This window comes from Sphaerodactylus townsendi, linkage group LG01, assembly GCF_021028975.2.
Source record: "Sphaerodactylus townsendi isolate TG3544 linkage group LG01, MPM_Stown_v2.3, whole genome shotgun sequence".
NCBI classification, from domain to species: Eukaryota; Metazoa; Chordata; class Lepidosauria; order Squamata; family Sphaerodactylidae; genus Sphaerodactylus; species Sphaerodactylus townsendi.
The window spans coordinates 91,579,494-91,607,228 of NC_059425.1; the positions used below are offsets into that span (position 1 = coordinate 91,579,494).

The 27,735-nt window shown below is 41.2% G+C and overlaps 1 protein-coding gene across 1 annotated transcript; it reads left to right on the forward strand.

Annotated features, from left to right (window-relative positions):
- Positions 1-204: 204 nt before the first annotated feature.
- LG01H6orf118 (linkage group 01 C6orf118 homolog) lies at positions 205-26,044 on the forward strand. The gene is made up of 10 exons (XM_048510364.1): positions 205-292; positions 1,744-2,453; positions 3,166-3,288; positions 8,606-8,665; positions 10,866-10,990; positions 12,401-12,459; positions 13,996-14,183; positions 17,542-17,595; positions 23,315-23,376; positions 25,383-26,044. The coding sequence occupies exons 2-10, from the start codon at positions 1,758-1,760 to the stop codon at positions 25,504-25,506; spliced, it is 1,491 nt and encodes a 496-aa protein (XP_048366321.1). The 5' UTR covers positions 205-292; positions 1,744-1,757; the 3' UTR covers positions 25,507-26,044.
- The last annotated feature ends 1,691 nt before the right edge of the window (positions 26,045-27,735 follow it).

Below are 27,735 nucleotides of genomic sequence, written 5' to 3' on the forward strand. Positions count from 1 at the left end.
CATTGAGATTTTTCAGTTTAGAGATTTTCCACCAAATAATGTAATCAATACAGAAATTTTGTTTTAAAAACACCAGTTTAACTGCCTTTCCTGTGCCTGATGTAAAGAAAGGAACTACAACTGTCTATGAAATATGCCAGCTTGCTTCTGATCAGACCTATTCAATCTTGTAATTGTTGCTTAACAGTCACAGACAGCCCAGGAGGAACTCAGAATGTTTGACTGGTCTCCTCGGTAACCAACCAACCTAAAGGCAGCAGTTATGCTGAATAGTTTGTGGAGCTTGTTAAATGTAAGTTCATGTGCAGGGTTAAATATGTCTCAATTTAAATGTGTGTCTTTGTTAAATTATTTGTAGGGAGGGGAGAAAAAGCCCTTTGCTTTATTTGAGAAGCTACTGTGTAACTCATGCTGAAATACATCAGCAGCTGAAAGCAGAAGGGTTATACAGCTCTTTGGGCTGGTACTTTTGTTGTTAATGTCATTTTCATTCAAGCATCGCTAAAGACTAATGAAAGAAAAAGAACTAGCTTGTGCAACTGGTGTACATGGGGAATTATCTAATGGTATGCTTACACTGTTGCTATATTTCAACATCAGTCAGTTTCTAAGCAATGAAAACACATCAAGCAGCAGGAACTGCAGGGAATGAAGCAGGTGTTCCTTGTGTTCCAATACATTGTGGAGCTGTCTCATTGTGATGTGTTTGGACAATTTATCAGCTGAAGCCTCAATGAACTGCCAGGAAAAGATCAGATGGGCTATGTTCAGAGGCCACTGAGTCATGGTTCAATAGTAAAGAAAATTGCTTATAGCTAGAACACAAAGCCTCATAGCTGAAAGGCAGACTTTGGACCAGACAATGATAAGGTTGCCAGACCTGGCTTGGCAACCAGTGGGAGATTGGGGCGGGGGGGGGGGGCATCAGCCAACTATGTGAAGTAACTTCCAGATTACCCGTGGATTTTTTTTACTGTTTCTAGAGAGGACTGGCATCACTTCTGGAAAAAACTCTATGGTTTTACAATCATGTTTCAGCCAATTCCTAGCGAGGTGTAACATCACATTTGAGTTTGGCTGGAAGTGATGTCATGCTGTCAGCCAACAGCAATTTTAAATTTTATTTTTTCTTGCTTTGTTGATCAGAACAGCTGTGGGAAATGCCAGTTGGGGTTAGTGAATAATAAATACCCCACCTCAACTGAGGGCTGGGAATCTTGTTTTCAAGCCTCCATGGTGTCAAGTAGGAAGACTTGTTGCAAAAGGGATCAAAGTCAGAAGCTGTGTGAGTAGCTGCCTCTTTGGCAATTTCCTAAAACATATTCTTTTGAAATAACCCCATTTTTCCTCTTCTTCCAAGGAATGGCCTTCAACCAGTGGATGCCATTTTAATAGCACATGCACACAGCAAATGCACAGAAGGATTTGCTTGTGAAAGACAATGGAGGTCCAGTCTTAGTTTGAAAGGCCAGTTTTGCTATTTGCACATTGTTTGCCTTGAGTCTGTAGCTCCACCCACAAAGAATGTTTGGTCCTGTGCTTGCTACTTAGCAAATTTTCCCTGACAGTCAGATCATATGCACTACAAATCATCCTTTAAGTGTCTAGATGCATTAAGTAGGGAAAGCTATGCTAGCTTGGTATGATTAGGTAGCTTTCATTAGACTATCCAGTGAATTTAGAATATTTTAAGTAACTAAACTTCTTTCTTTTAAGCTGAAAAATCTATTCTTTGTAATACAGTGATTAGTATATACATGGCAGAAAGGAAACAGAAGAAAGATCTTTCAGACCTAATAGATGGAGTGGAAAAGGACCACAAAGCTGACATTAAGCTTTATATCTCAGGTCATCTCAATCCTAGTAAGCTTTACAACCCCCCCATAAAGGACCGCATCTGGGCAAGTAGCAAAAAATCAGCATACATCATTCCAAAAAGAACCCAATTTGCAACACCTGGAATATTCAATGTGGTAACTGGAATGACAAAGGTTACTTTGGCCAACTGCGTTGATGATGCCACAGCAGCTCCCATCCGAGCCAGATCTGCGGCTCATTCGTATCGTCAACCTCAAGTATCCCAGGCCAGCTCTGGCACTCTAGTAAGTGTTTCTCTCAGTCGTCCTTCCTGGGAAATGCAAAGAGAGAAAACAGCTAGGACAATGGATGAGGAAGCTGGTATACTTCCGAAGCAGCTTATCAGAGAAGAGTTAGATGTTCCAGAGCTGAAAATGTTGAAATATAAACCAACTATGAACAGTCGGCTTTGTGTCACAGAGGGGACCAAAGATGAATACCAGTTCATTCCATCCTACTTGGCTGGTGTGACCAAAACAGATCAGTTTCATAGATTCATGCAATTTCAGAAAAAAATTATTGTCAAGAAAGATTTGCTAGAAAATGATTTCATTGGGCGCAAAGCAGCAGAACATCATGAAAAGAAGCTGGCACAAGTAAGTAAATGGAATATAACACTAACACAAATCTTGAAAATTAAATAAAGGTACAAACTAATTCACATAATTTGAGACGAGTTGTTTGGTTATTATAAGACTTAAGAGAGAAAAATGTCATTAAGTCTCTGATTGAATTCCCAAACTGCCACCTTGCAGAACAATTGGCTTCTTGTTATTCAAATATCTCTTTTACTTTTGATTTTTTAAAATAGCATGAAACCAGAACCCATGTATTTACTTGTTAGTAATTTTTTCTCCAAGTGCCCTGTGGCACAGAATAGCAGTTCAAGCAAGCAAGCCTTTATTAGCATAAATAGAATGGCAGTCAAAGCTCTGCTCACAACTTTTATGCTGGTTTGTTACCCGAGGAGACCATTCAGAGACAGTGCAACTCTCAGTACGTATTTAAGAAGCCATACCAGAGAAGGCCATGGCCTCTGTTTTGTTATGTTTTTTTTAAGTTGTCTGGTCACAACAACAACTCACAATTTGACAGTAGACAGTGAAAAAGATTACAACAGAAATACAAGTTCTGAATCAATAAGGGGTGATTTCCCACAGGATTTTAAAGTTCCTTCTCATTGAACAGATTTAGACCCTACAACTGCTCTTATTTCATAAATATGGTATATATACCCTGTAATAATGCATGTAATCATCTGAACAATATACCTCAATAATATTGCAAGTGAATCTGCCTATCTTCCAGGCACTCCGGAATATTTGTGATTGCACTCGTCCCCACTTCAACCGCTTGCAAGCTATTGGTGATGTGTTTGAAGATATTTGTAACAGCTCTTTGATCTTTGGTGACATTCTGAAAGAAGTGAAGGTATTGTAGTATTCCTAATGTTTAATGCAGCATGTCCTTGGTAGGTTGGTTTTGACTGCTATGCTGCTCTTTTTTCTCATTCATGTTCAACTATGTAGTGTGAGTCAACACAGTCACTATGGCTCAGGTGTTCATTTTGCGACAACCTGAAGTGTGAAGAGATCTCCACAAAGAGTTATACTGCAGAAGTACCTGTTTCCCCCTTATCTGCATATGTCTTATAGTCAGACACAAGAATAATATCATCTACATATTGACTTTAGTATTCCCTGTATTAAGGGTGAAGCCATTGCTGCTATTGCTTTACTCCTCTGAGCAAAGTTTATTTACTTAAACTTGACTTTTCTTTTTGACTCAAATAGGCTCTTGGTTCGAACAGGGGGAAAGGGCCTGGTCCCCTGACCCCATGGGGTGTGCCTGCAAGATTCCAGACTGCCACTGATCCAGAGTCAGTGTGTACAATTAGATCCTGAAGTGTGGAGGGTCCCTCTGCTTGTGCCAGATCATTCAGTGCTTGCTTGAGAGCCCTACTTGAAACTGGCCAGCTTAGAGTGGACTCACTCCAATTTAGAACCTGGCTAACAGTTGGAATTCCGTGTTATAGTCCACAACAAATCCTTGTTCCTGTTTCAGGCAATGAAACCAGTGGTTGGCATGCTTGGCCTTTAGTGAGTTGCAAAAAAATGTGGACAGATGCACTGAAAAGACCACAAGATAATCCAGCAGTGGCTCATGATCCAGAAACAGTGGAATTGCCCACTTGGCTGCCTGGCTCTGTGAAAGGGGACTGCAATTGGGGACTAAGGGTGGGATCAAATTATTCTGTTCACCAGACTGAAGGCAAGCCCCAGGCCACAACAGGTCTCTCAGAAAGGGTTATATGATTCCAGTTCAAAGCCATTCCAGAGTACAGTAGCACAGCCCAGAATCATAGTCCACAAATAGTCCAAGGTCAAGCAACAAGGTTCCAAAGCAGGCAACTAGTAGGACCATCAGCAGGATTGTAGGCAATATGATTCCAACCCTGGGTGTTGTGGGTCCCACTTTTGGCTTATCCTCACAAGCTGTGTCAGCTTCCGTACTCATGAGGAATACTAGGGCCAAGATCCTGTGGTGACTTAGCTGTCTCTCCTAGCATTTATTTAGCAGAAGGGAGGCCTTGAACCTCACTGAACTCTATTGCCCAGACAAGCCTGATCATGTCAAATCTTGACCCTGCTTAGTATTTAGATGGAAGACCACCAAGGAATTCCAGGGCCATGGTGCAGAGATAGGAAATAGCAAATCCTCTGTTGGTTTCTTGCCATGCAAACCCTATGAAGTTGCCATAAGTTGACTGCTAGTTGATGTCTCTTTACACACATATACTGTTCTTGGGTGATCAGGTTTGTATTCCTGTCCCTGGTCCATGCCTTGACTCTAGCCTTTCACCTCCTGGGATGCTCTGAGAGGCCAGGGTGAGTATGGTTGTGGGTGGTTCCATGCTGAGATCTCTAGGCATAAGAGTTCTGCTGGCTCAACAGGTGGTGCTGATGCTGGCTCAGGGTCCCTTTGGGGAGGCATTGGAAAGTTCATCTCACTGGGAGGATCTGCCAAAGAGGGGCTTGGGGGCAGGTTGTCCTTCTCCACTGCACTCTTCTTCACACACTAACACAGGACCATCCATGACACAAGGACCCCTATACCTTCCACAGGTCCATCCATGCACACAAAGGCTGGGCCATTTTGTTACTGATCTGCAGCCTTTTATACAGTAGATCATGCCATCTTACTGAGGCATTTGGAGGCAGCAATAGGTTCAGGGGATGTGCCATGGGCTGGTTTAAATTATTCCTCATGGATTGGATCCAAAGGGCTGTCATTCAAGACTAGCTATCTTCAGTGTGGAGACTGTCTTTTGGGTTATTGTTATACACTTTCATGGCCAGAATCAACTGGCTGTTGTGGGCTTTCTGGCCTATGCAGCCATGGTTTGGTTGTTTTTGCTCCTAACATTTTGCCCACATCTGTGGCTGGCTTCTACATGGGCATGTCACAGTAAGATGTGTGCCACACTGTGCCATGGAGAGAAACACATCTTACTATGACATGCCCATGAAGATGCTAGCCACAGATGTGAGCAGAATGGTTAAGAGTGAACAAATTGAAAGTAAATCCTGGAAAGACAGAGATAAGGCTTCTTGGAAATATGGTGATCTTGAAGGACATTGTGCTTCCGAACTTTGATGAGGTTCAGCTGACCTTTTTGATTCATTAAAGAACCTAGGATGAGTCCTCATTCTTTTTGAGCTGGCATGAGTCTTTGGAATTCTGACACATAGTGGGGGGTGCAGACACAAAATGGCTGCCATAAAATGGTTGCTGCAGAAGATATAGCCAGCCACATATGGCTTCCACATCTTACCTTTAGTTACACAATGAAGATCCTTGTGCTGTGCTGTGGTGGTAGCTGCTGTGAAAACAATGCTTTTTTTTTAAATCCACTCAGCCAATCAAATCTCCAATGGAAAAACAGAAGACTTGCTGGGCAAAAGCCCCACCTGTTCCAGCCTACTTAAAAAAAATACTTGGTTGACCCTAGGAAAGGTGTTGATGGGCACCATGATACCCATGAGCACTATGTTGGGGACTTTGGTCCTGGAGATTATCCAATATTACCGCTGCAGCTGCAATAAGCACTTTCTTCCAACCCAGTCTAGTCTAAAAGATTATCTCCTACTTTCAGACATTTCATTTGGCTACCTGTTTGGAAACCACAGTAACACGCAGGCTAGATTACTATAATTCATTGTACATAGGTCCCTTCTCAAAGTCAATTCACACACTCTAGTTGGTACAGAATGTTGGAGCTTGACTACTGTTGGGAGCTAGAGGAAGCATGCATATTATTCCCATTTTGTAGTCGTTCTACTGGATGCCCATCAGTTACCAGTTTACTGTATCTGATGTCACTCATGAAGCCACTTATGAAGTCTCAACCCCCATACCTGCAGGACTGCCTCTTCCCCATGCTCTGCCATGACAGCTTCACTCATCTGAGCAGAGCATTCTCTGCCACTTGGGCAGTGTAAAAAACCTGCTCACACACATGCATTCTCTGCAGTAGCCCTCATCTGTCGGATGAGAAAGGCTCCCACCTTTTGCAAACTATACAAAACTGGTTGTGGTGGGTTTTCCGGGCTGTGTGGCCGTGGTCTGGTGGATCTTGTTCCTAACGTTTCACCTGCATCTGTGGCTGGTATCTTCAGAGGTGTATCACAGAGGGAAGTCTGTTACACACTATGTCCAGACAGAAGGGAATGTTTGGGGTATATATTGTCCATGTCCCAGGGTGGGGAACCAATCAGTAAGTGTTTGGATAGAACTTGTTATGCAAAAATGTGGTTGATAGTATTGTATTGCTGGTGGGGCTTATCAGTCCAGTGTGTCATTCACCTTTTCATGCCTTGCAGCAGCAGCAGTATTGGTGAATGCAAATCCTGTGTTTGGGTGGAATCCATTGTTCATGATTTGCATTCACCAATACTGCTACTGGTGCAGGGCATGAAAAGGTGAATGACACACTGGACTGATAAGCCCCACCAGCAATATAGTACTATCAACACATCTTTGGAATTTTGTGCTCCCTAACGTCGGAATTTTGATTACCTCATGGGGAAAAGAAATAACACTTTGCCTTTGCTGGTTTATTCAGGAAACTATTAAAAATCCAGGCATATTAAAAAGGTAACATTAAATCTAATTAATATTCTGATACAAAAAGCTAGGGCATAATACTGAGAATTGCAGAGGATTGTGCCTTCCCAAGCAGGATTGTAACTTTCAAAACCAATTGACTTCAATAGAATAGTCTAATTCTGCTTGCGATGGTACTGTTAATCATTCATTTAACCCTAGATTGTAGAATTTCAAAAGCCTACCCAGTCTGACAGAAGTGGTCATCAGCTGGAGATATCCATAAAACATACAATGAACTTTTGGAGGGTGGTATTTTAGATTGCCATTTTACTTGCCATCAACTGAGCTGCTGAATGGAAGATATAAGGCAAGAAATAGGGAGAAGGACATTCCCTTGGTCTCCACATCTTTCAGATCTATTCTGCAAATCATTGGCCCCTTCCGCACATGCAAAATAATGCATTTTCAAACCACTTTCACAACTGTTTGCAAGTGGATTTTGCTATTCCGCACAGCTTCAAAGAGCACTGAAAGCAGTTTGAAAGTGCATTATTCTGCATGTGCGGAATGAGCCATTAACCTTATTGGAATTTAAATTCTGTGCATTTGTTATATGATGCAACTGGTAGAATTCCTCTTATAGAAACAAAAGATAATCTTTGATGTTATAATAACAACATTATCTCTTTTGCAGGAGAATGTCTTATCTTCAGATAGAATGTCATCTTCCTGAGTTTTATATATTGATGCAGATCCACAGCAAGTGAGGCAACATAGTGCTGTTGAAATCAGTGTCAGCATAGGTCCTTTAAAAGTTCATTGTTCCAGACCAGAGATCTGCAACCTGTGGCTCTCCAGGTGTTCATGAACTACAATTCCCATCAGCTTCTTGGCCATGCTGACAGGGGCTGATGGGAATTGTAGTTCATGAACATCTGGAGAGCTGCAGATTGCAGACCCCTGTTCCAGACACTCTTTTTAAAACTTCATTGCTACCCCAGCTTTCTTCTCTATAGGGACACAAAGTGGCTTACAACTAGGGTTGCCAATCTCCGGGTGGGGCTGGAGATCTTCTGTAATTACAACTGATCTCCAGACTACAAAGGCCAGTTTCCGGGGATAAAATGGCTGCTTTGGAAGGTACACTCTTTGTCATCATACCCTGCTGAGGTTCTTCCCCTTTCTAAACCCTGTCAACCACAAACTCCATCACCAAATCTCTAGGAATTTCACAACCAGAGTTGGCAGCCCTACTTATGATGGTCTCTCATTTTCCATCTTGCCCTTATGATATCAACCATGCAAGAAAAGCTAGGCTTAGAGTGTGTAACGAGTGGAGTAGGAATCTGACCCTGAACCTTTAATTTTCAGTTTTGGTAATATGCAAATCTATGTTAATGCAATTGGCTATTAAATTAGCCAATTAAAAACCCTATGACTAATAAACTGAATATACTTAATTGGTTGACAGCTGTACAATCATGTTAGAATCTTGTCAATTTAATGACTTGCACTTCTTAGGAACTACAGCGAATTTAAGATAATTTTCAAAAGATAAAGTAAAGGGGAGTAGGACAATTTCTCACACTATTCAAAATTTAACTATTTTCCAACATTCTGATTTTATTACATTTTACAGAATGAATATGAGCTTTACATAGTGATCCTGCTGGATTCTCTGCCTACACTGCAATACAGGGTAATATTTCTATTTTCAATGAACAGTAATCTTAAATTCTCTCTACAATTACACAAAACTTCTCCTATAGGAAGGCCAAGAAAACACAATGCATGACTCTTACTATGTTTGTTCCTGTGTGGCAAGTTCCTGCTATTTTAGGGAGGACTTGCACATTGTATTTCATACCGTGAGCATTTGAAGACTCATTTGAAGTGCAATCTGAAAAAAGCTTCTCCTGGGAGTAAGTCCAATCAAATAGAGCTGACCCACATTCTGAGTAGACCTGCCAAAGATGTAGTTTTTCTACATTTTCTACATCTGTAGTTTTTCTCTAGGACTGCATTTTTTTTGAGGGGAAGAGCCATATAGAGGGGAAGAGGGGAAGTTCTTGACCCTTTCTTTCCCTTACATTTTCCTGCTGAAAAACTGTGAGCCTTCACTGAGAAAATTAAAAGATATATACATGCCCCATCCCCAAGTGATCCAAGCGCACTGTGTGAACATGTGTGGGGAGAATAACAGGAGAGCAAAGAGTTTAAAAATCCCTATCCTGAACAATTGTCCCCTTCCAAAAAACAACAGTAGCTGCACTGTGGGGTGGGGGGGAGAGAGTCTTTCAAAATTATTAAGGAACTGAATATAGAGTTCTTCTTCTAGACAACACAACACCAGAAATTCTAATTTTTAACATTTCTTTTGTTGGAACAAATGAACTGTGCAATGTTGCTTAATGCTAGCACAAACAACTGTATCAGAGGAGGGTAGTAGAGAGTTAGTAAAGGACTAGTTATGAAGCTCCCTAATATTTCCTTTGTCCACTCCTGCTGCTATCTTTTTTTAAAACCCAGAATGCTACTCTCAGGGGTACCTTCTAGTCATTACCCTTTTCTCTTCCTCCTTATTCCTTTGTCCACCATGAGAGTGGGCATGCTTTCTATAATATGTCCTCCATTGTGGCCTTTCCTATCTGGTAGTACAATAATAAACTTCTGGTACTTTTCTAAGCAGAGGTATATGGGAGAGGGGAATGGCACTCAGAGCAACATCTGCTCCAGGTGCCCGTCCACCCCCACTTACCTTTGCAAGCTGTAGGCTGGCTGCTGCTTTTGCCAAGTCTTGCCCCCGACCTCCCTGCAGGCCGGCTCCTGCTTCCCTAGGTGAGGAGGTGGAGGCTGTGGCTCCGAGTGGGGTGCTCCCTGGTTCTGCATCCACTGGGGTGGGAGATGACCAGCAGAGGGAGGTGGCAGCCAGGTGCTTCCCACCACAGAGAGCAGGAGCTGGAAGCTGAACTACTTTGCCCTGCTGGCTGAAGAGCCGGATGCTGCGGCTGGGGCAGCCCCTGGAGCTGCGGGCTGTCTGGTGCTGCTGAAGGCCTGACTGATGACGGGGCTGTGGCATGGGCACCAAACAGACCAAGGAGTGCACGGCAGTGGTGGCGGAAGGCCAGCTCCTGTCCTCTCCAGCCTCCCTGGGTGGACAGGAGCTGGCCTGTGGCTGCAGTGAGCAGCTCATGCCCTAGCATGAGGGAGTCGCTGGGCACTGGCCAGGTTGCCATGCTGTGGGAGAGGAGACCCATCCAGCGCCTGGTGCCCCCCACGTGATGACATGGCGTGTGCTTGGGGACATTAGCAGTACACCACTCTAAGTAACAAGCCTCAGTGTGAACTTATTCCTCAAGCATTCAGACTATAGAATGTTGCTGGGTAGAGACTTTCTCTCTGTGTTGTGTTGTGTTGTATGTGATTCTGGCTTTTGTGTTTTGTCTTAAAAATTCAGTCACAAAATTTAGCAAGATTAGCCTATTTATCATGGGAAAATGTCTGCAGTGGCTATATGACATGTCTCTTATTCTAGACATCCTTGTGCAAAGGCAGAGCTACCTAACATTACCATATTCATCACCTGACATCTGTGATATCCAGGAGTAAGTTTCATATGTGAACAAGCCGTCATAGGTCACATACCAAAGACAGAATTCCTAGATCGTCTTAACTCATACAAAAAAACCAGTCTGATCTGACTAATCGAATATCGAACAACGAAGTACATGCATGGATGAGCTGGTCCTCGTTCTGTCCATTTGTAGGCATTAACTTTTCCGTTGCTCTCCATGGGAAGTGGGGGGGGGGGAGGAATGTCTTTCTATAACCAAATGTCTGTAACAATTATCTAAGTTAATGTCAAGAAATGTTTCATTTATGTTCTGGCATTGAAATAGACCTTGCAGAATGAAATAAAAGGTATGGAGAAGAGGGCAGTGAAGACTCATGATATTGTGGAGGCCAGGCATCAACTCCAGGATCTTGTACAGAAGTCCAAAAAAGTCTTAGAAAGAAACAAAGAGTAAGTTGTGAGACTGTGAGATGTTTACATAGCAAAGAATTTCTGGCCTTCAGTTGGGAACAAATAGGAATTTGTTCTCCAGACAATGAATCACGGCCTGTAACTGGACTTGCCTTGCAGAGTTTCACACATAGCCAGGAGCCAATTCTGTTACTAGCTGCAGGACAGAAAGAAATAGCTAGCATACATGCATGTTCTTATTGGCCATTCCCAATCTGTTGGGGTTTCTTTCATCTGAACAGAAAGTTGGTTTACTCAATTTACCATCTTGCTTTTCATGGCATGATTCATGCTCTTAACATAATACTGTTTCCTTTGCTTTTACCTGTGAAATGGAATGTAAATTATTTTCATCCCACTGGAATGCAAACAGGTTAACAATAAGTAAGATTGGCTGTTGTGGGTTTTCCGGGCTGTGTGGCCATGGTTGAGTAGTTTTTAGTCCGGTTGCCAAACAGCATGAAAATCCCACAACAGCTGGTTGATTCTAGCTATGAAAACCTTTGACAATACATTATGCAAGATTGCAACTACATGCTGTCCACATCTATACATGCTTACTCAGAGAACTACTGGGGTTACTCAGTGATACTGGGGTTACCATGTCAGACTAGAACTGAGGAGTCTCAGATTCAGGGCCCCAGCAAAGCTCACTAGATTACTGTGAGCCAACTACTTTTCCAGCCTAACCTACCACATACATTTTGTGTGTGTGCGTGTTTGCTTTCAAATCACATCTGTGACATGACTACTTCTGATAGTGTTTTCAAGGCAAGAGATGTTCAGAGGAGATTTACCATTGCTTGCCTCAGCATCATGACCCTGCTATTCCTTGAAGACCTCCCATCCAAATACTTGCCAGGGTTAACACTACTTAGCTTCTGAGATCTGGTGAGATCAGGCTAGCCGCTAGATTGAACCATCTAAACCAGGGCATAGTTAGAATAAAGTAAAGGGAACCTATGCCAACCCTGACTGAACTTTTTGGAGAAAGAGATATGTAATAGACATAAATATATTCCACTTAATTTAATTACAATTAACCCCTAATAAGGGTGCTCAGTTTCCAAAGAATGTTGATCTTGTTTGAGAAAAGGGTTGGTGGTGGTTATTTTGTGAATATATAGGATTGGGAGTGTAAATAAACTCACATTGTTCTCGTCTCCTTCATTTTCTCCTCATAACAACCCTGTGAGTTAGGCTAGCTTGAGAACGTGTGACTAGCCCAAGGTCATTCCATGGCAGAGTGAGACATTGAAGCTGCACTTCCCAGATCCTAATCTGACAATCTAACCACTCCACCATACTGACTGCATACTTTGGCTTGCATCTTGTGTATATTGTACAAGACTTAACAATAGTATTTGGTTAAATTAATATAAGATCACTTTCTTGTTCTCTTGAATTTAGACTCAGAAATGAGTTAGAAATTGAACTGTGGGTGAGTCAGTCTGTCTCAGAAAAGTCAGGTGAGTAATATAGGGTTGAATAGTTCTATTGGCCTATGTACAATTGTCCTGAGCAGAAGCCTATACAGATAGGCTACGTTCAGATGTCACTTTAACCTGACATTAAACTGATATGTGCAGGAAGCTTGCTTGTCGCCATCCTCACATGTGTGCCTCTGTCTTCTCCCTTCCCTCCTTGCACAAAGAATCTGTGCTGAGAACTAATTGATTGCCTGTGATGTACAAATGTAGGCAAATGGGTTCATCAAAGTAAATCCCACCCCTTCCAGTCAGGATCCTAAACTGAGAATCATGGTTTATGTTTTTTATGGATCTGCCCAGCCTGGATGGTCCAGACTGGCCTGAACTTGCCAGAGATAAACTAAGCAGGGTTGGCCTTGTTTAGACCACCAAGAAATACTATGGTCAATATGTCAAGGCAGACAATAGCAAACCACCTTTGAACATCTCTTGTCTTAAGTTGGCTGTGACTTCATGTCATTTTCCACCCCCATGGGAGGAACTAAGTTACCATCTGCATTTGCACCTGTCCATCATAGGTCATCAAAGAACACCACTCCCCTTGTCTAATTCATGGGCCTCACCTTTAGCCATCTCTGCTTAATCTTTGGAAATTGTGCAATGCCTCAGAGTAGAAGGATAAGGGTTTGCAACTTCTTGTTCCTTTTCCGCTTTCTCCTCTTTTTTCCTTCAAATCAGGTCTTCACTTTCTCCCCTGCTTCTGGGCCCTTATTATATGGAATTTGTGTCCCTGCACACTGATGTTCATTCCCTGTTTCTTCCCAGCTAAACTTGTAATTCCCTTCATGCCAGAGCAAAGGCTCAGCTACTTCCAGAGGTGTTCCTGCTGTGTTCTCCTTCCCACTTTTGCTTGCTGCTCATCCAAGAGCTTGCCAATCAATCCTGTTGGACTGCCAAGCCCTTCAGGCCAGTCCCTTCTCCATGGTCTGTTTCTACCTCCTCTGGACATGTGTTGGCATTGCTTGCTGATGTCACTAACAAGCAGCCAGCCACACTCAGGTGAGACACATGTGGGCTTCTCCTGGAGATGACTATGCAGTCCCATTGCTCCCCCACTGCCATAGCAAGTCAGGGGAAAGTCCCACTACTGAACATTGAGGTAGCTTCCAAGTGGAATTCCCCACATGGGAAAGGAGTAGAGAATGGAGTAATGAGAATGGCAAAGAAGTGAGTGAAAATGCCATCTGAGTGCAGTCTTAGAGTGTTACGGTGGAGTTCTGCACACTGCTAGGTAAAGGTACTCCATTGAGCAAGCATCAGGTCAATACTGATCCATGAGGTGCCATCACATCAAAATGTTTACTAGGAAGAAAACGTTATGGGGTGGTTTGCCATTGCCTTCCCCAGTCATCAATACTGATAACTGACTGAAATCCTATTGGCTATATTTGACTGCTAGCTAATTTATCCCTTGTGTGGAGAAATTTTTATTGATAGAAAGTATATTGACTTTGCTGCAAGATTTTAAAGCTGAAACCACAAGGCTGTATCCATGTAACCCTTTCTTCATGCTAGAATCATCTAAACGTGAAGAATCACCAAAAGAGGAGGCACCTCTTTCCATCAGTGAGCACTTTGAATCTCTGAGGGTACAAATTCTCACCAAGTGGGAGGAGATTCAACTAATGGAAAAAGAAATTAAAGACACTATGTCTTCTGCTGGCATTGCTAGCATCAGAGAGAAAACTGTTAAAGAATTACAGGTAGGACTTTTTATTGCAAATATTTACATCTTATCTTCTTTCTATAAACAAAGCAAACCACAAGCATGGAACAATTCAAATATAACAAATATACACCATCAAATAGACATTTCTGCAAGTCAGCAACTGATATTTCAGGTCACAAGAAATGAATTCAAATCTTCTGATCGTTGTGTTCCGAGAGAACTGCAGCTTCTGGATTGCAGACATAATTTTACCTACATTGTAAAAATCCTCAAAAAACTCACTCACCAGTGGTCAAAAATACATTTGCACAGCTCTTCCAAAGGTTTCTTCCTTTTCACACACAATTTGCAGCTACAAAAGATGCATTGGTAGTGTTTTTGCTTTGCACCCCAGGCTTGAAAGACAAGCAAATTTTTATTTCTGTACTGTTACCATACCACTCTGGCATAGTGGTGGGAGTGCTTATTTACAGGTATCCCTTCCAGCGTACCAGCCTAAAGGGTGACCCTGGCATTGCAGAGGTGGGGAGTCAATTCTCTGGCAATAGCCATGTCTACCTACAATGAACTTCCAGGAATTTTTTTCTTTCTGTTCTCATGCTCTCAGCTTACTTGCCATAGCAGCACATTTTCACCTCCACAGCCAGGGAAGAATGTGTCCTCAACACGATACAGTAGCCCTGCTAAATGGATACTCATTTCCAGCCACAAGAGGATCCCTGATGACATTGCCTCCCCTGATTATCTTAACCCAGATACTCCCTTCTGTAACTTCTCCTGGCCATCTTACAATGGACTCTATTGTTTCTCAAACAATCCATCTGGACACCTACCAGAGGTTATCCTAGCACCTCCCAAAGGTTGTCCTGACCCCCTCCCCAAGGTGGTTCTTCACCCTATTAATATCCTACCCTCCATACCCCTTTCTATTCCAATTCTATTTTCCAACCTATTTATATCTTTGTGTGTGTGTTTATTGCATTGAATCAAGTTCTTGTGAACCTCTTATCCCTATAATAAAGACTGTCAAATCTGTATTCTATTCCTCTCTGTGGATTTTCTTCTGCAGAACTGATCTTGGTATACATTGGTATTAAATATTCCCTACCCAGCCTCTTGCAATATTAATAAGCAATCTGCTCTGAGCTAATTTTCCCCACATTGTTGAGAAACTGCGTCTCCATCCTGGGTAACAGTACAGATATTTCCTTTTTACAGATCTCAGGACTGAGTGGATAGTTCTTTGGAAAATTGCTATGTTGTGTTTCAAAGTGTCTTTCAATTGTCAGTTCTGCACAGCAAATGTATCATGGGTTGCAGTTGTTATAAAGGAATCTGTTTTCCTTTTTCCCATTCACATGCATGCCATGTAGGCAGTGATTGGAGCTCGTGGAAACAATCCGGGGTGCTTTTGCACCTTTGAATGGAGACGCTTCTCTTTTTATTAAAGTTTCTGCAACACATGTGTGGCTATGCAGGCATGCAGAAATGAACCCCCAGAGCCATGCCGATGGTCTCACAATATGATCAACTGCACCTGCATAGTTGTGCAGGTGCAACATGCAAAATAAAAGAAAAAGAGAAAGGGGCCTCCCTGAAATGGCAGGACAATGGCAGGTGGATTCTTCCTGACTGTGTATGGTGCAGTGGAAGGGAGGGAAATAAAGTGCCTCCTACCTGGCTGTTCATAGGGAAGCAGCTCCAACCCAGGATTTTTTTTTAAAGGATGGCTGGCTTAGTGATTTTCAAAAATCCCAGGTTGAGAGAAATAAAACGGGGCAGATTCATTTTAGGAATAGGGCCTGTGCGAAGTGTCCCCCCAATAGTTTATATTGCGTCCTACTCCTGTTATATTTGCCCTGTGCAGAAACCACCGATGTTGTGCATTTTGGGGATTGCAATAGCTGAACAGCACACAGATTTGTTTTTCCCACCCGCAAGACTTTTCTTCCTAGTCAGAATTTTAAAAAGTAGGTCCTGGGTTATTGCAAGGTTCCCCACTTATTTTTTAAAAATACATTTTATTAAAACAAATCAAATAAAAACAATAATCTAAAACACAAATTACTAAATAGATAGACATCAAAATATACAAGCTTAAACTAACTTCTCATTCTAATCTAGACAGAAAAATATTCGGTTTTTCAAACTTTTCAGACTTTTGACCATGTAACAGGTTAGCTTACACAGTCAAATACACTCCATCCGCTTCTCCATCCACTTCTCCTTCTTTGGGATTATATATTCTTCCAATATCGGGCAAATATTAATCTTGCCTATGTTACAGCATTGAGTACAGCATTGACTTCTTTCAGATAGAAATTCACACAATTCAACAAGAAAAACTTAGAGGATAATAGTAAGTCTTTCCTTATACCCAGAGAGATCAGTGAAGCAATCATATTCCAATATTCTATCATTCTGCTGCATTCCCACCATAAATGTATAATAAAATGTGCATTAGCCGTTCCTCATATCCAACAATTCCCTTCATCTCCTTGATATTTCTTTTTTTCAATTTAGAGGGTGACAGATGCCACTGGGGTGCCAATGTTTATTACATTTTCTTTAGCAGAGAGATTTACTGAAAAATTTAAACCACTATACCTGAACCTCTGGATTTTCTGGGAATGTTAAATTTTTTGTCCAGAGCTCTGAAAACTTTTCCTGCACTCATTTTGACAAGTGTAGGAAACAGAACAATATTTAATGTACAGTTGCTTGCCTTCCCCCTCCTCATGATTGCTACTGCTTTGGAGGGAATGAAAGCAACTGCCTGGGGAGTGGGGACAGGTTTCTTCCCCCTTCTCTAGTTAGTTTGGAGGGAAAAGAAGCTGATGTGTGTGTGTGTTTGGGGGGGGAGGCTTTTTGAACTTTTTTCAATAAAAAGAATTCCCAAGGTTAAAAAAAAATCCCATAGCAAAAAGCACTTGGGAGAAAGGGGAAAGTGTGGGTATCAACTGCTGGAGAAACAATACAACCATACAAAAAGGGAGCTGTAAAAGAAATTACTTGTGCCAGATCAGTGGGAATGAGGAAAACTCTCTTACACATACTAAAATAAACACAAAGTCAAATCTGCCATATTCCCAGTGAGTGTCAGTGAGTGCAAGAAAAGATGTCTGCAGATGCACTTGCACCCATGAGCTATGGCTTGGGAACCTTGATATAAGGTATGCTCTCTGTTAGGGAAGAAAGAACTCTCAACTGCCTTTTGGTATAGTGTGAATTACACAAGGTGGGTCCGGGGTCCCCATCCTGTGTCCTGCATAACTGTCAGATATGAGTTGCTGACTCTTCTCAGTCTTAAGCATTGATCAAAAGACTCAATTGTTTGCTGATTACAAAAGATGGTGAAATATTTCAGAAAACCTTTCTTCATGTTTTTGTAGAATGAAGCAGCGAAGCTTGAGGCATCTAACAAGTTTCTAAGAAAGCAAATAAAGGTAAGTTCACTAAACAGAGCTTAAGTGATAATCAAGGGCAACTATAAATCATGCAAACTATCTGAAATAGTGCCCAGTGGAGAAACTGTGGAGGTCTCCATGGCCAGTAGCACTACAGCCAAATCTGATACTGATCCTTTCTGCACAAACCTTTTAAAATGTTTAGACAGGAAATAAAATGGAGTTCTGTAGTGTTTCTTCCCATGCCCCCTTGGTTATGAAAACATTTTATTTTCAGCTTCAAAAGGTTTTCAGTGAATCTCTTTTAAAAATGATTCTTTTGGCTGAAACATTTTTTAAATGGCTCTATTGCTGTTTGATCTCTTTAAAACATTTTCTATGACTCTCTGCTGTCCCTGAACTTCCTCCTCAGTGCCATTTTGTGAGCTCAGTCTCTCTTTCCCCTCCATTTCCCATAATTTCTGTGAGTTTTTGTTATTTTGGGGGGCTAATCCTTGAGGCATCAATTATACAAAGGAAGGAAATTGCAACATGAAGGTGTGAAGCATGGAAGCATTAAATCTTTAATTAAAAAAATAGGGGGGACACCTAATGGCGACCAGGAATCATTTCAAGGGGGTAAGATTGGACATACGTTATACTAAAGTGGGGGGGGGGGGCTGAAAATGTTTTCCAGATATTTTAGGAGATTTGTATGGAAAGGACCACAGTATAACAATTCTCAACTATGGGATGGCATCTGAAATTGATCTGGTGGAACATAGTATGAAGACATTTTATCAGAATGGGTCATTAATTCAGCTTAGCCAACGTTTATCCTATGAGCTCCATCCAGAACATCTGGAACATTCAGTTGATAGGACATTGAAATCTGATTGCTAAACATGTTTTATTTTGCAGTCCTCTCATTGCATCCCTGATGCTGGGGCGGATTCCACAGGGGCCTAAAACAGTGGTGTGAAAACAGTGTAAAATGGTTTAAAATGGTACAAAAGGATTTACACCATTTTCACACCACTGTTTCTGGCCCATGCGGAATCCACCTGGGAAGCACGGGAACAACATTTCCCTTACTTCCTAATGTGCTGCTACATTTGTTCATACTAACATCCATGCTTGAATCATAGCTATTGCTCTCCCTGCTACTCTCATCTAACTGGTGAAAAAGGGATGGAATGGAGACCTCTGGGGATCGAGGAGCTCAAAATAGGTCCGTTTCTAATTACAAACTCCAAAAGATTTCAGGCCTAATATGGAACGGGATTGAAGGAAAGGCCCTGTGAAATTAGATGTCCCGTTCCATGTATTATGAAAGTCACCCCATTATGATGAAGTGGTTCAGAGAGATAAAAGTGATGACTGGCTTTAAGAGTGAACATTGACTCCAACCACACCTATCATTGTAATACTTTTGATCACATGTTTAACTTTCCCCAATAGCCTGTAGTTTGGTTCATTGACGTGAATCATCTGAAGGGTTGTATTAGTAGTAGGCTTTCTACCATGTGTTTACTGTCTCCAAATATTAAATTTTGGCTTGGCTTGCTATCCAAGGCTTACCCATGAGGTATAAAATAGGTGAGATTGTGTGGCTAATTCTGGGCTTTAAACTCTGTGTTTCTAAGAGCCTAGTCTTAGGTAATTGTGACTATTAATTTACTACTAGCTCTTTGTATGGTGATAAAAATTGTTATAATACATAATAGGAAAGCGAGAAGCTCATGGATTATAGAACAACATACCCATGGAAGTACATCTAGCCTTCTCACTTGTGATCTTCAGGAGGCAGTTGAAGAGTTTTATTTAGGACTGCATTTGACTGATTTTGTTTTTATTTACTGGCAACCCTAACTGCAGTTTTTAAATGGTGAAGTTCTATGTTCACCAGTTTTTATAATTGTTTTATTCATATTGTTTTTATTGTGTCTTTTAATCATTGTATTTATATTGTAAACAGCCTTGAGTTCTACTGATAAGTTCTACTGATAATGATAATAAATGTTTAAAACATTTAAAACATTAAAACATTAAAACAAAATAAGTAAAAATAATAAATTCAAATTATGATAGCATCAAAATTAGGTCATGGATCACCAATACAGAAATTTCTACATATTTGTGGAACTCTCTCTTTTATTTTGCTGTCAAGTCACATCTGACTTAAGTCAACCCACTGGTGGGGTTTTCCAATCAAGAGTCTTTTGGAGGTGGTTTGCCTCCACTTGCCTTTTGGTATTCATTGAAGGTTTCCCATACAAATACTAGCCGGGGCTGATCCTGCTTAGTTTCTGAGATCTGATGAGATCAGGCTGACCTGGACTATACAGGCCAGGACCTATCTATGTATACATGTAAATTATTCCAACAAAAACAACCACAAAGCAGCTTGATGAAGGCTGAGCATGCTCCAGAAGACAAGGAAAGCTGAGTGCTGCTGAAAACCAGTTAAAGGAGTGAGGAAACTCACAGAACTGGTCAGGGAGCTCTCAGAACTGGTGCAGGTATATGTGTGTGTGAATTTTGTGACCTTTATTGTACTCTCCATGATTTCTCTGTTACTAAACTAAGCCAAAGTGGAGAAAAAACTAAAGTGAAAGAAAGAAAATAGGAGAAGGATTAATCAGCTTGATCATCTTTAAGTATTCCGGAAAGGAAGATTTGGATGAGTGGGAAATTTTCCAGTTGCATCAACCATTTATCCCATGACTTTCTGTTGGACCCCAACTCATCACAATAACAACAGGCCATTTATATAGCATCTTCAAGTGTTCAATGCATGTCCCATATATTACCTTGATGAAAGCTTTACAATTATTCTGTAACATAGCTAGATGCTATTATTATTATTCATATTGAAGAAGTGGAGCACTAAAGCAGAATGACTTGCCCAAGGCTACCTGATAAGTTCATAGCAGATAAGAGCAACACCACAGACTTCCTGATTTGGTCTCTCAGCCACTATATAAAATCAAATTTCAAATAGCTGGTACTGTGTAATAGATAAGATGGTGAACTGTAAATCAGAAAGTCCTGAGCTGAAATCTCATCTCTGTCACAAATTCTGCTAGCCTCAGCCCCTCCCTTTATAATATGGGGACTCTAATAATCCTAAAATACTTGTTGCCTTGACCCTGATTCATCCTGAAAGAGAGGCTGGATGGCCATCTGTCAGGAGTGCTTTGATTGTGTATTCCTGTATTGCAGGGAGTGGACCTTGATGCCCCTTGGGGTCTCTTCCAACTCTATGATTTTATGATTCTATGACCCAGATGGCCAAGGGTAGCCTGATGTCCTCAGTTGTCAAAAGCTAAGTAAGGACAGCACTGGTTAATACTCGGATAGGAAATCACAAAGGAAGTCCACGGTTCCTGAAAAATGGCATGGGAAGATAACCAAAGCAGTCTGATAGATTCATATTATGTAAATAGTTTTTAAGATAAATAGACCATAAAATATAAAAGGATTCATGATCAATACCAGCATCTTGGTCCTGACTTGAATGGCCTACACTTGCCCAGTCTTGTCATATGTCAGAAGCTAATCAGGACTGTCCGTGATCAGTACTTGGATGAGGGATAATCAATGACATTCAGGGTTGCTACACTGAATCAGCCAATAGCAAACCATCTCTGAATGTTTCTTGCCTGGAAAACCCTAAGAGCTCGCAATAGGTCAGCTGCAGCTTGATGGCACTTTCTACCACCATGCCCTTGCAAACATGATGTATAGTTTTGAGACATGTCCTAAAATAAAAAGGTTTTTAAAATAATTTTGGAGCAGATTAAAAATATATTGGTCTGTGCTAAAATCTGAACCCTTTATACTGGGACATATAAAATGTGGTTGAATTTGAATACTGGGAAATGGTGGCAGATTTCATAGTTCCAGCAAGAATGCTATAAGTACAAAAAGGAAAGCAATAAAAGCAGGTAAATTATCCCTTTTTAAAATATTGGCTTTTAAAGGTTTGGGATACTGCACCAATGATGGACAGTTCACTCAAAAACAGGATTGCATCCTTCTAAGTTCATTGATTTTTAATAGACAGGTATAATTCATTTAGGATTGCACTATAAATTGAACAGTATTATACAATGAAGGAAGACAGACAGTTGATCTATTAAAAATTAATGTCTTGGAAAGCTAAGACTGTGTTGATCAGGTGTAGGAAAGTAGGCAAGAGTAGGATGGAGTAACAAATCCTCTTCAACCTCTACCTGTGTGAAGATATTGATGTTCCAGCACACAAGGAGAAGATAGACGAGGGTTGTTCTCTGCCAAACTTGCTAGGAAGAAAATAAACTTCAGCTGTGCGGATAGCACATTAGGGACCCACCTCAGTTACTTTGGATGAAAAACCAGCCCTGCATTCTGAGCAAAACAGTCTGTCATACTGCTGTTTCACTGAGACTTTATTTCCTCTGGTGTCACTCCATATGGATTATTGTTGTGAGCTGCCTAGAGCCCTTTGGGGATGAGGCGGCCTATAAAATCGAATAAATAAACAAACAAACAAATAAATAAATAAATTTAAATTATTAGAGACTTGAGAATTTTCTTCTAAGTGAATTAAATGGAATAGCATTAAGTTATTAAGAATAACTACCATTAAGAATAACTAGCATTAAGTTAATGGAATAACTAGCATTAAGTTAAGAGATTCATGAACAAGTTCAGAACTCATGATAATGTTCAGAACTTTTTACGAACAAATTCAGACAGCCAGTGTGGTTTTGTGGTTAAAAGCAGATGGAGAATCTGGAGAACTGAATTTGATTCCCCACTCTTCCATCTGAGTGGACTGGTTTCCCCATTCCTACACATAAAGCCTGCTGGGCAACCTTGAGCTAGTCACAGTTCTTTGGAACTCTCTCAGCCCCACCTACCTCACAAGCAGGGGCGTACTGCCTAGGAGGACGTATGGGATCAAATGTTCCTGGGCTGCAGCCATTTAGTCATGTAGGGGGCAGAAAATCACCCCCACCCCTCCTCCCCCCCCAGGGTCCATACACTGACTTCAAGAACTGGTGCAAAAAAAAGTTGTTTGGTTGTGGTGGGAGAGGATGGCCGCCCATATCTGGTGTATGTGTGTGTGTAAAACTCAGATTTTTCACCAGGCTACATTTTCCCTAGATACGCTTCTGCTCACAAGGTGTCTGTTGTGGGGAGAGATAGAGAAAGAAGTGTGTAAGTCCTTTTGAGACTCCTGACAGGACCGAAAGGGGGTTATAAATCCAAACTCCTCCTCCTCCTCCTCCTCCTCCTCCTCCTCCTCCTCCTCCTCCTCCTCCTCCTCCTCTTCTTCTTCTTCTTCTGCTGCTGCTGCTGCTGCTGCTGCTGCTGCTGCTGCTGGCTCTTTGTTGATGGCTGATGATGTCACTGGCAGGCAACTAGCAATTGTTGGAAAAGGTGGCTGTTACTTGGGCTGGTTCTTGGGTCCTGATCAGTAGGAGGCCCAGTAGCAAAGCAGAGTCTCTGTGTACCTCTATCCCTGGTTTCCTCTGGAAAGTCTTCCCCCTCATCAGACCAAGTAAGTGCAGTCAGTCTAGGGCTTCTGCTGGGGTGGAGCCAGGTGAGGGGCCACACAGGGACATAATAAAATCCTGGATGATTCAACTTATAAAAGATTATTGATATAATGAAATTATAAGCTTTGAGCACTTGAAATGTGTGATACAAGTACTATTTTCATTTTTGTTTTGAGTAAAGAAATAGCTTTATTAGAAATATTAGAAGTTTTTAATGTTTTGTTTTGTAGGAAGTTGAACACAGTCTAAGAGATTCATTAAGGAAGCAGAAGTTCACTCCACAGAATCAGGAGTAAGTGTTATATGATCCAAGAAGGGCTTAATTTGTACCAGAGATCTCTAGAACTCATATTTTGTGCTTCCTTCCAACATTAGGTGTAGTACATATACAATGATGGCAGAGGAGAGAACTCATGAAGAAGTTCAGATATATTTCCCTCACTAGCGAGTAAACAGAGAATCTTCATATGTCAAGGAGGAGAAAGGCTTCCCAATTGCTAAGTGTTGTTATCTGGTTCTCTGCCATCTCTGCATGCTACATTTCACAACTTGATCATGAAACCCTGTTTCATGATCACCTGTGGTCATCACACACACAAACAGGCAAATTGTAAATGGCTGCATCATTATAGTCTGGTCAGCCATGGAATAAGTAAACAGGCAATTCAGCCTCAGCAATGCTGACTTATTTTTGCAAGCCTCCCAACTGTGTCTCTGGAACAGCTGGTGGGAATAAAAACTCAATTGGTCAAATGAAGAAGATTCTGATTAATTAGCAGCAAGAACTGCAAGAACTTTGCTAGCAGGATGTTCCAGTAATGGGGTTATTGCTGAGTCAATTAAAGGCTCCTTGAATGCAAGGGAGGAGCCCAGCAGGGACAGGTGACCAGCACTGTAGAAGAGGAAGTCAGATCTCCTCATGGCTAGCTGCAACAAACCAAGGAAATTTAGAAGGATGGGAATAGCTTGTCTTCCGGAACCAATAATGAAAATAATTATGTCAGAAGCGAAAATTCAGCAGTCTTTTAAAATCGTTAAAATATGGCCATCCCAGAGGTTATTAGAAATAAAATATTATGGCAATTACATGTAGATAATACTGGAATACACGGTTAATTAGTCTCATTTATAGGCAGTTAATTGTTAAAAGTAATTAGCCCTAAGACAGTTAAGGAGGTGCCCTCACTAAATAGTTTGAAATGTGCTAACTTTAAGTCTGTTTTAAAATTTACTCCCAGCAACGAGCATGTGTGAGCTCTTTTGAATTGTGCAGTGCCTTGGGATATTTGCATAATAAGACAGTTAATAAATGAGGGAGCTCCCAAAATTTGCCCTCTTTTTATTATGATTCTCATTTCAGGAGCTGGCATAACTCTTCTCCATTGTAGATTAGAGAGACTGTAACACTGTGAGGAACTGGAGAATCAAAGTGTGTCTTGGAGGCATAATTGGAGGAGGTTGTCTAATTGTGTGAAGTCAGAACTGTATCATCTTTTTTTGCCCTTGGTGCCTACAAGCTTATTTAAATGGCATTAATTATCAGCCATTTTATAGATTAATAATGCAACCATGCAGTCCCCAAAGGAGCAACATCCCAGGTACTCTGATGTTATCCACTGAGCTGAAGGCAGAATGTGGGGCCTATGTCTGTGACTAAGTCAATATTTAAATACGTATGCTATACCCAGTTGGCTTAGCATGTTTTGCAAACAATCCCTAATGCTGAATCATAATTTACACAGGGAGAGCAATGTGTGTGCACAGGCATCTGTGAGCGTTTCTTTGCTGGGTCAGAAATTTGAGGGCATTAATCAGATGAATATCTGAATGTGCATACATGAATGAGTACTATTGTCTGTATAGTATTGCTTTCAGTGTGTGCATATTTGAATGCCTATCCCCAATCTACATCCGGGTACAACTAGGCATACACAAGATTTATTTTGTATAAGAAAGGGTCTCATATCTTAAAGATTTGATTGTAGGATAAGCTTTCATGAGCAAGAATCTGCTTTGCCGGAAAGACTGGATAAAGTAGGTTTTACTCACAAAAGCTCATGCCACAGTAAACGTGTTAATCTTTGAGATGCTTTGCAACCCTTAGTGACTTTGGATACAGTGGATGCATATGGAATGTGCCCCTTTGGAATGTACCTCTTTTAAGTGTGACTGAATTGGAAAGTTGATGTCAGAAAACTGAAACATGTTTTGTTGAATTTCTCTGTCCAGCTCTAATAGTATAACCATAAACCCTAAGTATATTTTTCACTAATAGTAATTGGTCTTATTTATTATAAGGAGTTTTTGGGACATGATGAACAGTTTCTTGTCACTTCCAGCAAGTGAAGAAAGTACAGAAAGTGACGAAGGGTCATATGAACAGCTGAGTTCCTCTTCAACGTTAGATGCTATTTCCTTATAGAAGCATGAAAGCAATGACATCTCAGAATCTGTGTCTTTTTATGTTACTTGACAAATGAGAAGTCTCAACTTTTTCTAATGTAGATCTGTATCATGGCTCTAGAATGATGTTCCCATTTGCAATGTTTAGCAGTGTTAATGAGGGCTAGTAATTTTGACTGGGATTGTGCCATTGTATCAGCAAGTGATTGAAAAGTTTAATTACTTCTTTTTATCTGAGAATAAAATTTCAGGTAGCCTGAATATGTTGCTTATAGTAAAATATGAATTGTTTCCTGTTTCAAACACAATTAAACTCATAGCAATTTCACAATGTCTTCAGTTAGAGCAGATGCTTGAATTTCAAAGTATTTTCTTGATATAAAAGTACACAGATTTATTCCTGAAGATGTCATTAAATGTCACATTAAAACAGTATTGGTATTTCCTTTGTCTGCATAATTAAGACCTTACACTAATGTCTATTTCCAGTTTTCTATTTTCTATTTTCCAGACCTTCTAATGTCTATTTCCAGTTTTCTGCAGGATCAGAACGATGCATATTCATTTTCATTACATGACCAAAATATTTCTTTTTGAAAAGTATGATATGCTTAGTGAACTGCACATTATTATGCTGGTGTGTGTGTGTGTGTGTGTGTTTTAGTAGAGAAGTTACATTTGTCTATCTAGTGAAGTTTTACATACAGAAAAAAAAGATTAAGTAATCTACTACATATATGCCATTTGCTATACAATGTGTGTTCCTGCATTGCAGGGGGTTGGACTTGATGGCCCATGGGGTCTCTTCCAGCTCTATGATTCTATGGTGTGAAGCTGGCAGCCTTCTTGCCTGCATTGAGTGGGTCTGCAAGGCAAGCGGGGCAAGCATGCCCTGATCTTCACTGCTGCTGCTGATCATGCAGAGCACTTGAATGGTGGTTTTGGGGTCACTGTGACTGGCTAGGACTGCCATTTGCTGGAGGTCATCCAGCCCAGGCTCAACCCTGCTCTGTTCCTTTTGGTACCCTCCTACCCTGATGCCCTAGGGAATCATCTAAGTCCACCTGATGGACCGATCAGCTCTGTGGATCTCCCAGATAGTTTGATATAGAACATCAACCAGGTTGGTGAGATGTCTTTTCTTCTACCCTCTTAATCTATCTTCACTTTTGGCTCCCTTAGCTCTCATAGGCCAGTAAGTCTAAGGAGAGGGGACTGCATGACAAGAGCCCTTCTTCTTTCACTGATAATAGATGATCCTGGGCAGAATGGCAGACCTCACCGAGTCACTTTTCAATTTTTTCTCTCTCTAAGATACTGAATCAGATAGCAAACTATGTTCCAGATTATTCTTATGCAATAAAGTTAATATGTGCCTGTTGCTGCTAGTAAGAATCATTTCCTTCTTTTTAAAAAATCATACAGATTGTGTTCTGATGACCAGAATGGGGAAGGAATTCTTGGGGTTCAGTTTATCTGGCTTAGAGTCTGAAACTACTGGTTGAGAGTATAAAGAGGAGAAAGTGCCTCAGCAGATATAAATGGCAAGGACATTTCCCCATCAGCGCAGTTACATACAAATCTTGTCATCTATTGCACAGATAGGTCCGTCTTTCCAAGGTCTTGTTTATAATCCTATTACTGACTCACTAGTCTGGGGAGGTCTTTGATTCTATAAGCAGTGCCCCCTTTTTGCTTTGTTCTTTCTCGTGCTGTGCAGAAGGTTGGGGAGATGGAAATGGATTCTATACTTGCACCTCTGGCATTAGGCAATCTTGGTGTTGCAGAATGCAGGCAAATTTGTTTTGAATGCCTGTTACTACAGGCAATGCTATACAAAGCTCACAACCCACCTGCAGATGGTAACCAGCCGGGCACCACCACTACTCAGCAGGATACCACAGTCCAGACCAATACTCAGATGGCCATGGCAACAGGTACCCAGATGGGAGGAATGGTGCCTCTTCCACCCATGGTACAACTCCTCCCACCTCAACCCACACCACCAATGCCGCCTGCTCCAATGATGCCATCTCCAATGCCAGCGCCTTGTAGGCAATTGAATGTGAGATTCGATGGCACCCCTAACTGTCTGCCGCATTTCCTGGTGCTGGTGGATGCCAGTATGCAAGACCTTGGTAGACAGTATGCCAGTGAAGTGGAAAAGGTTCTCATTGATGTGGGAGTGTTGCTGGAAGGGGCAGCTGCTGTTCCATCGACAGGTCCCCAAACTTAAGTTGCTCCAGCA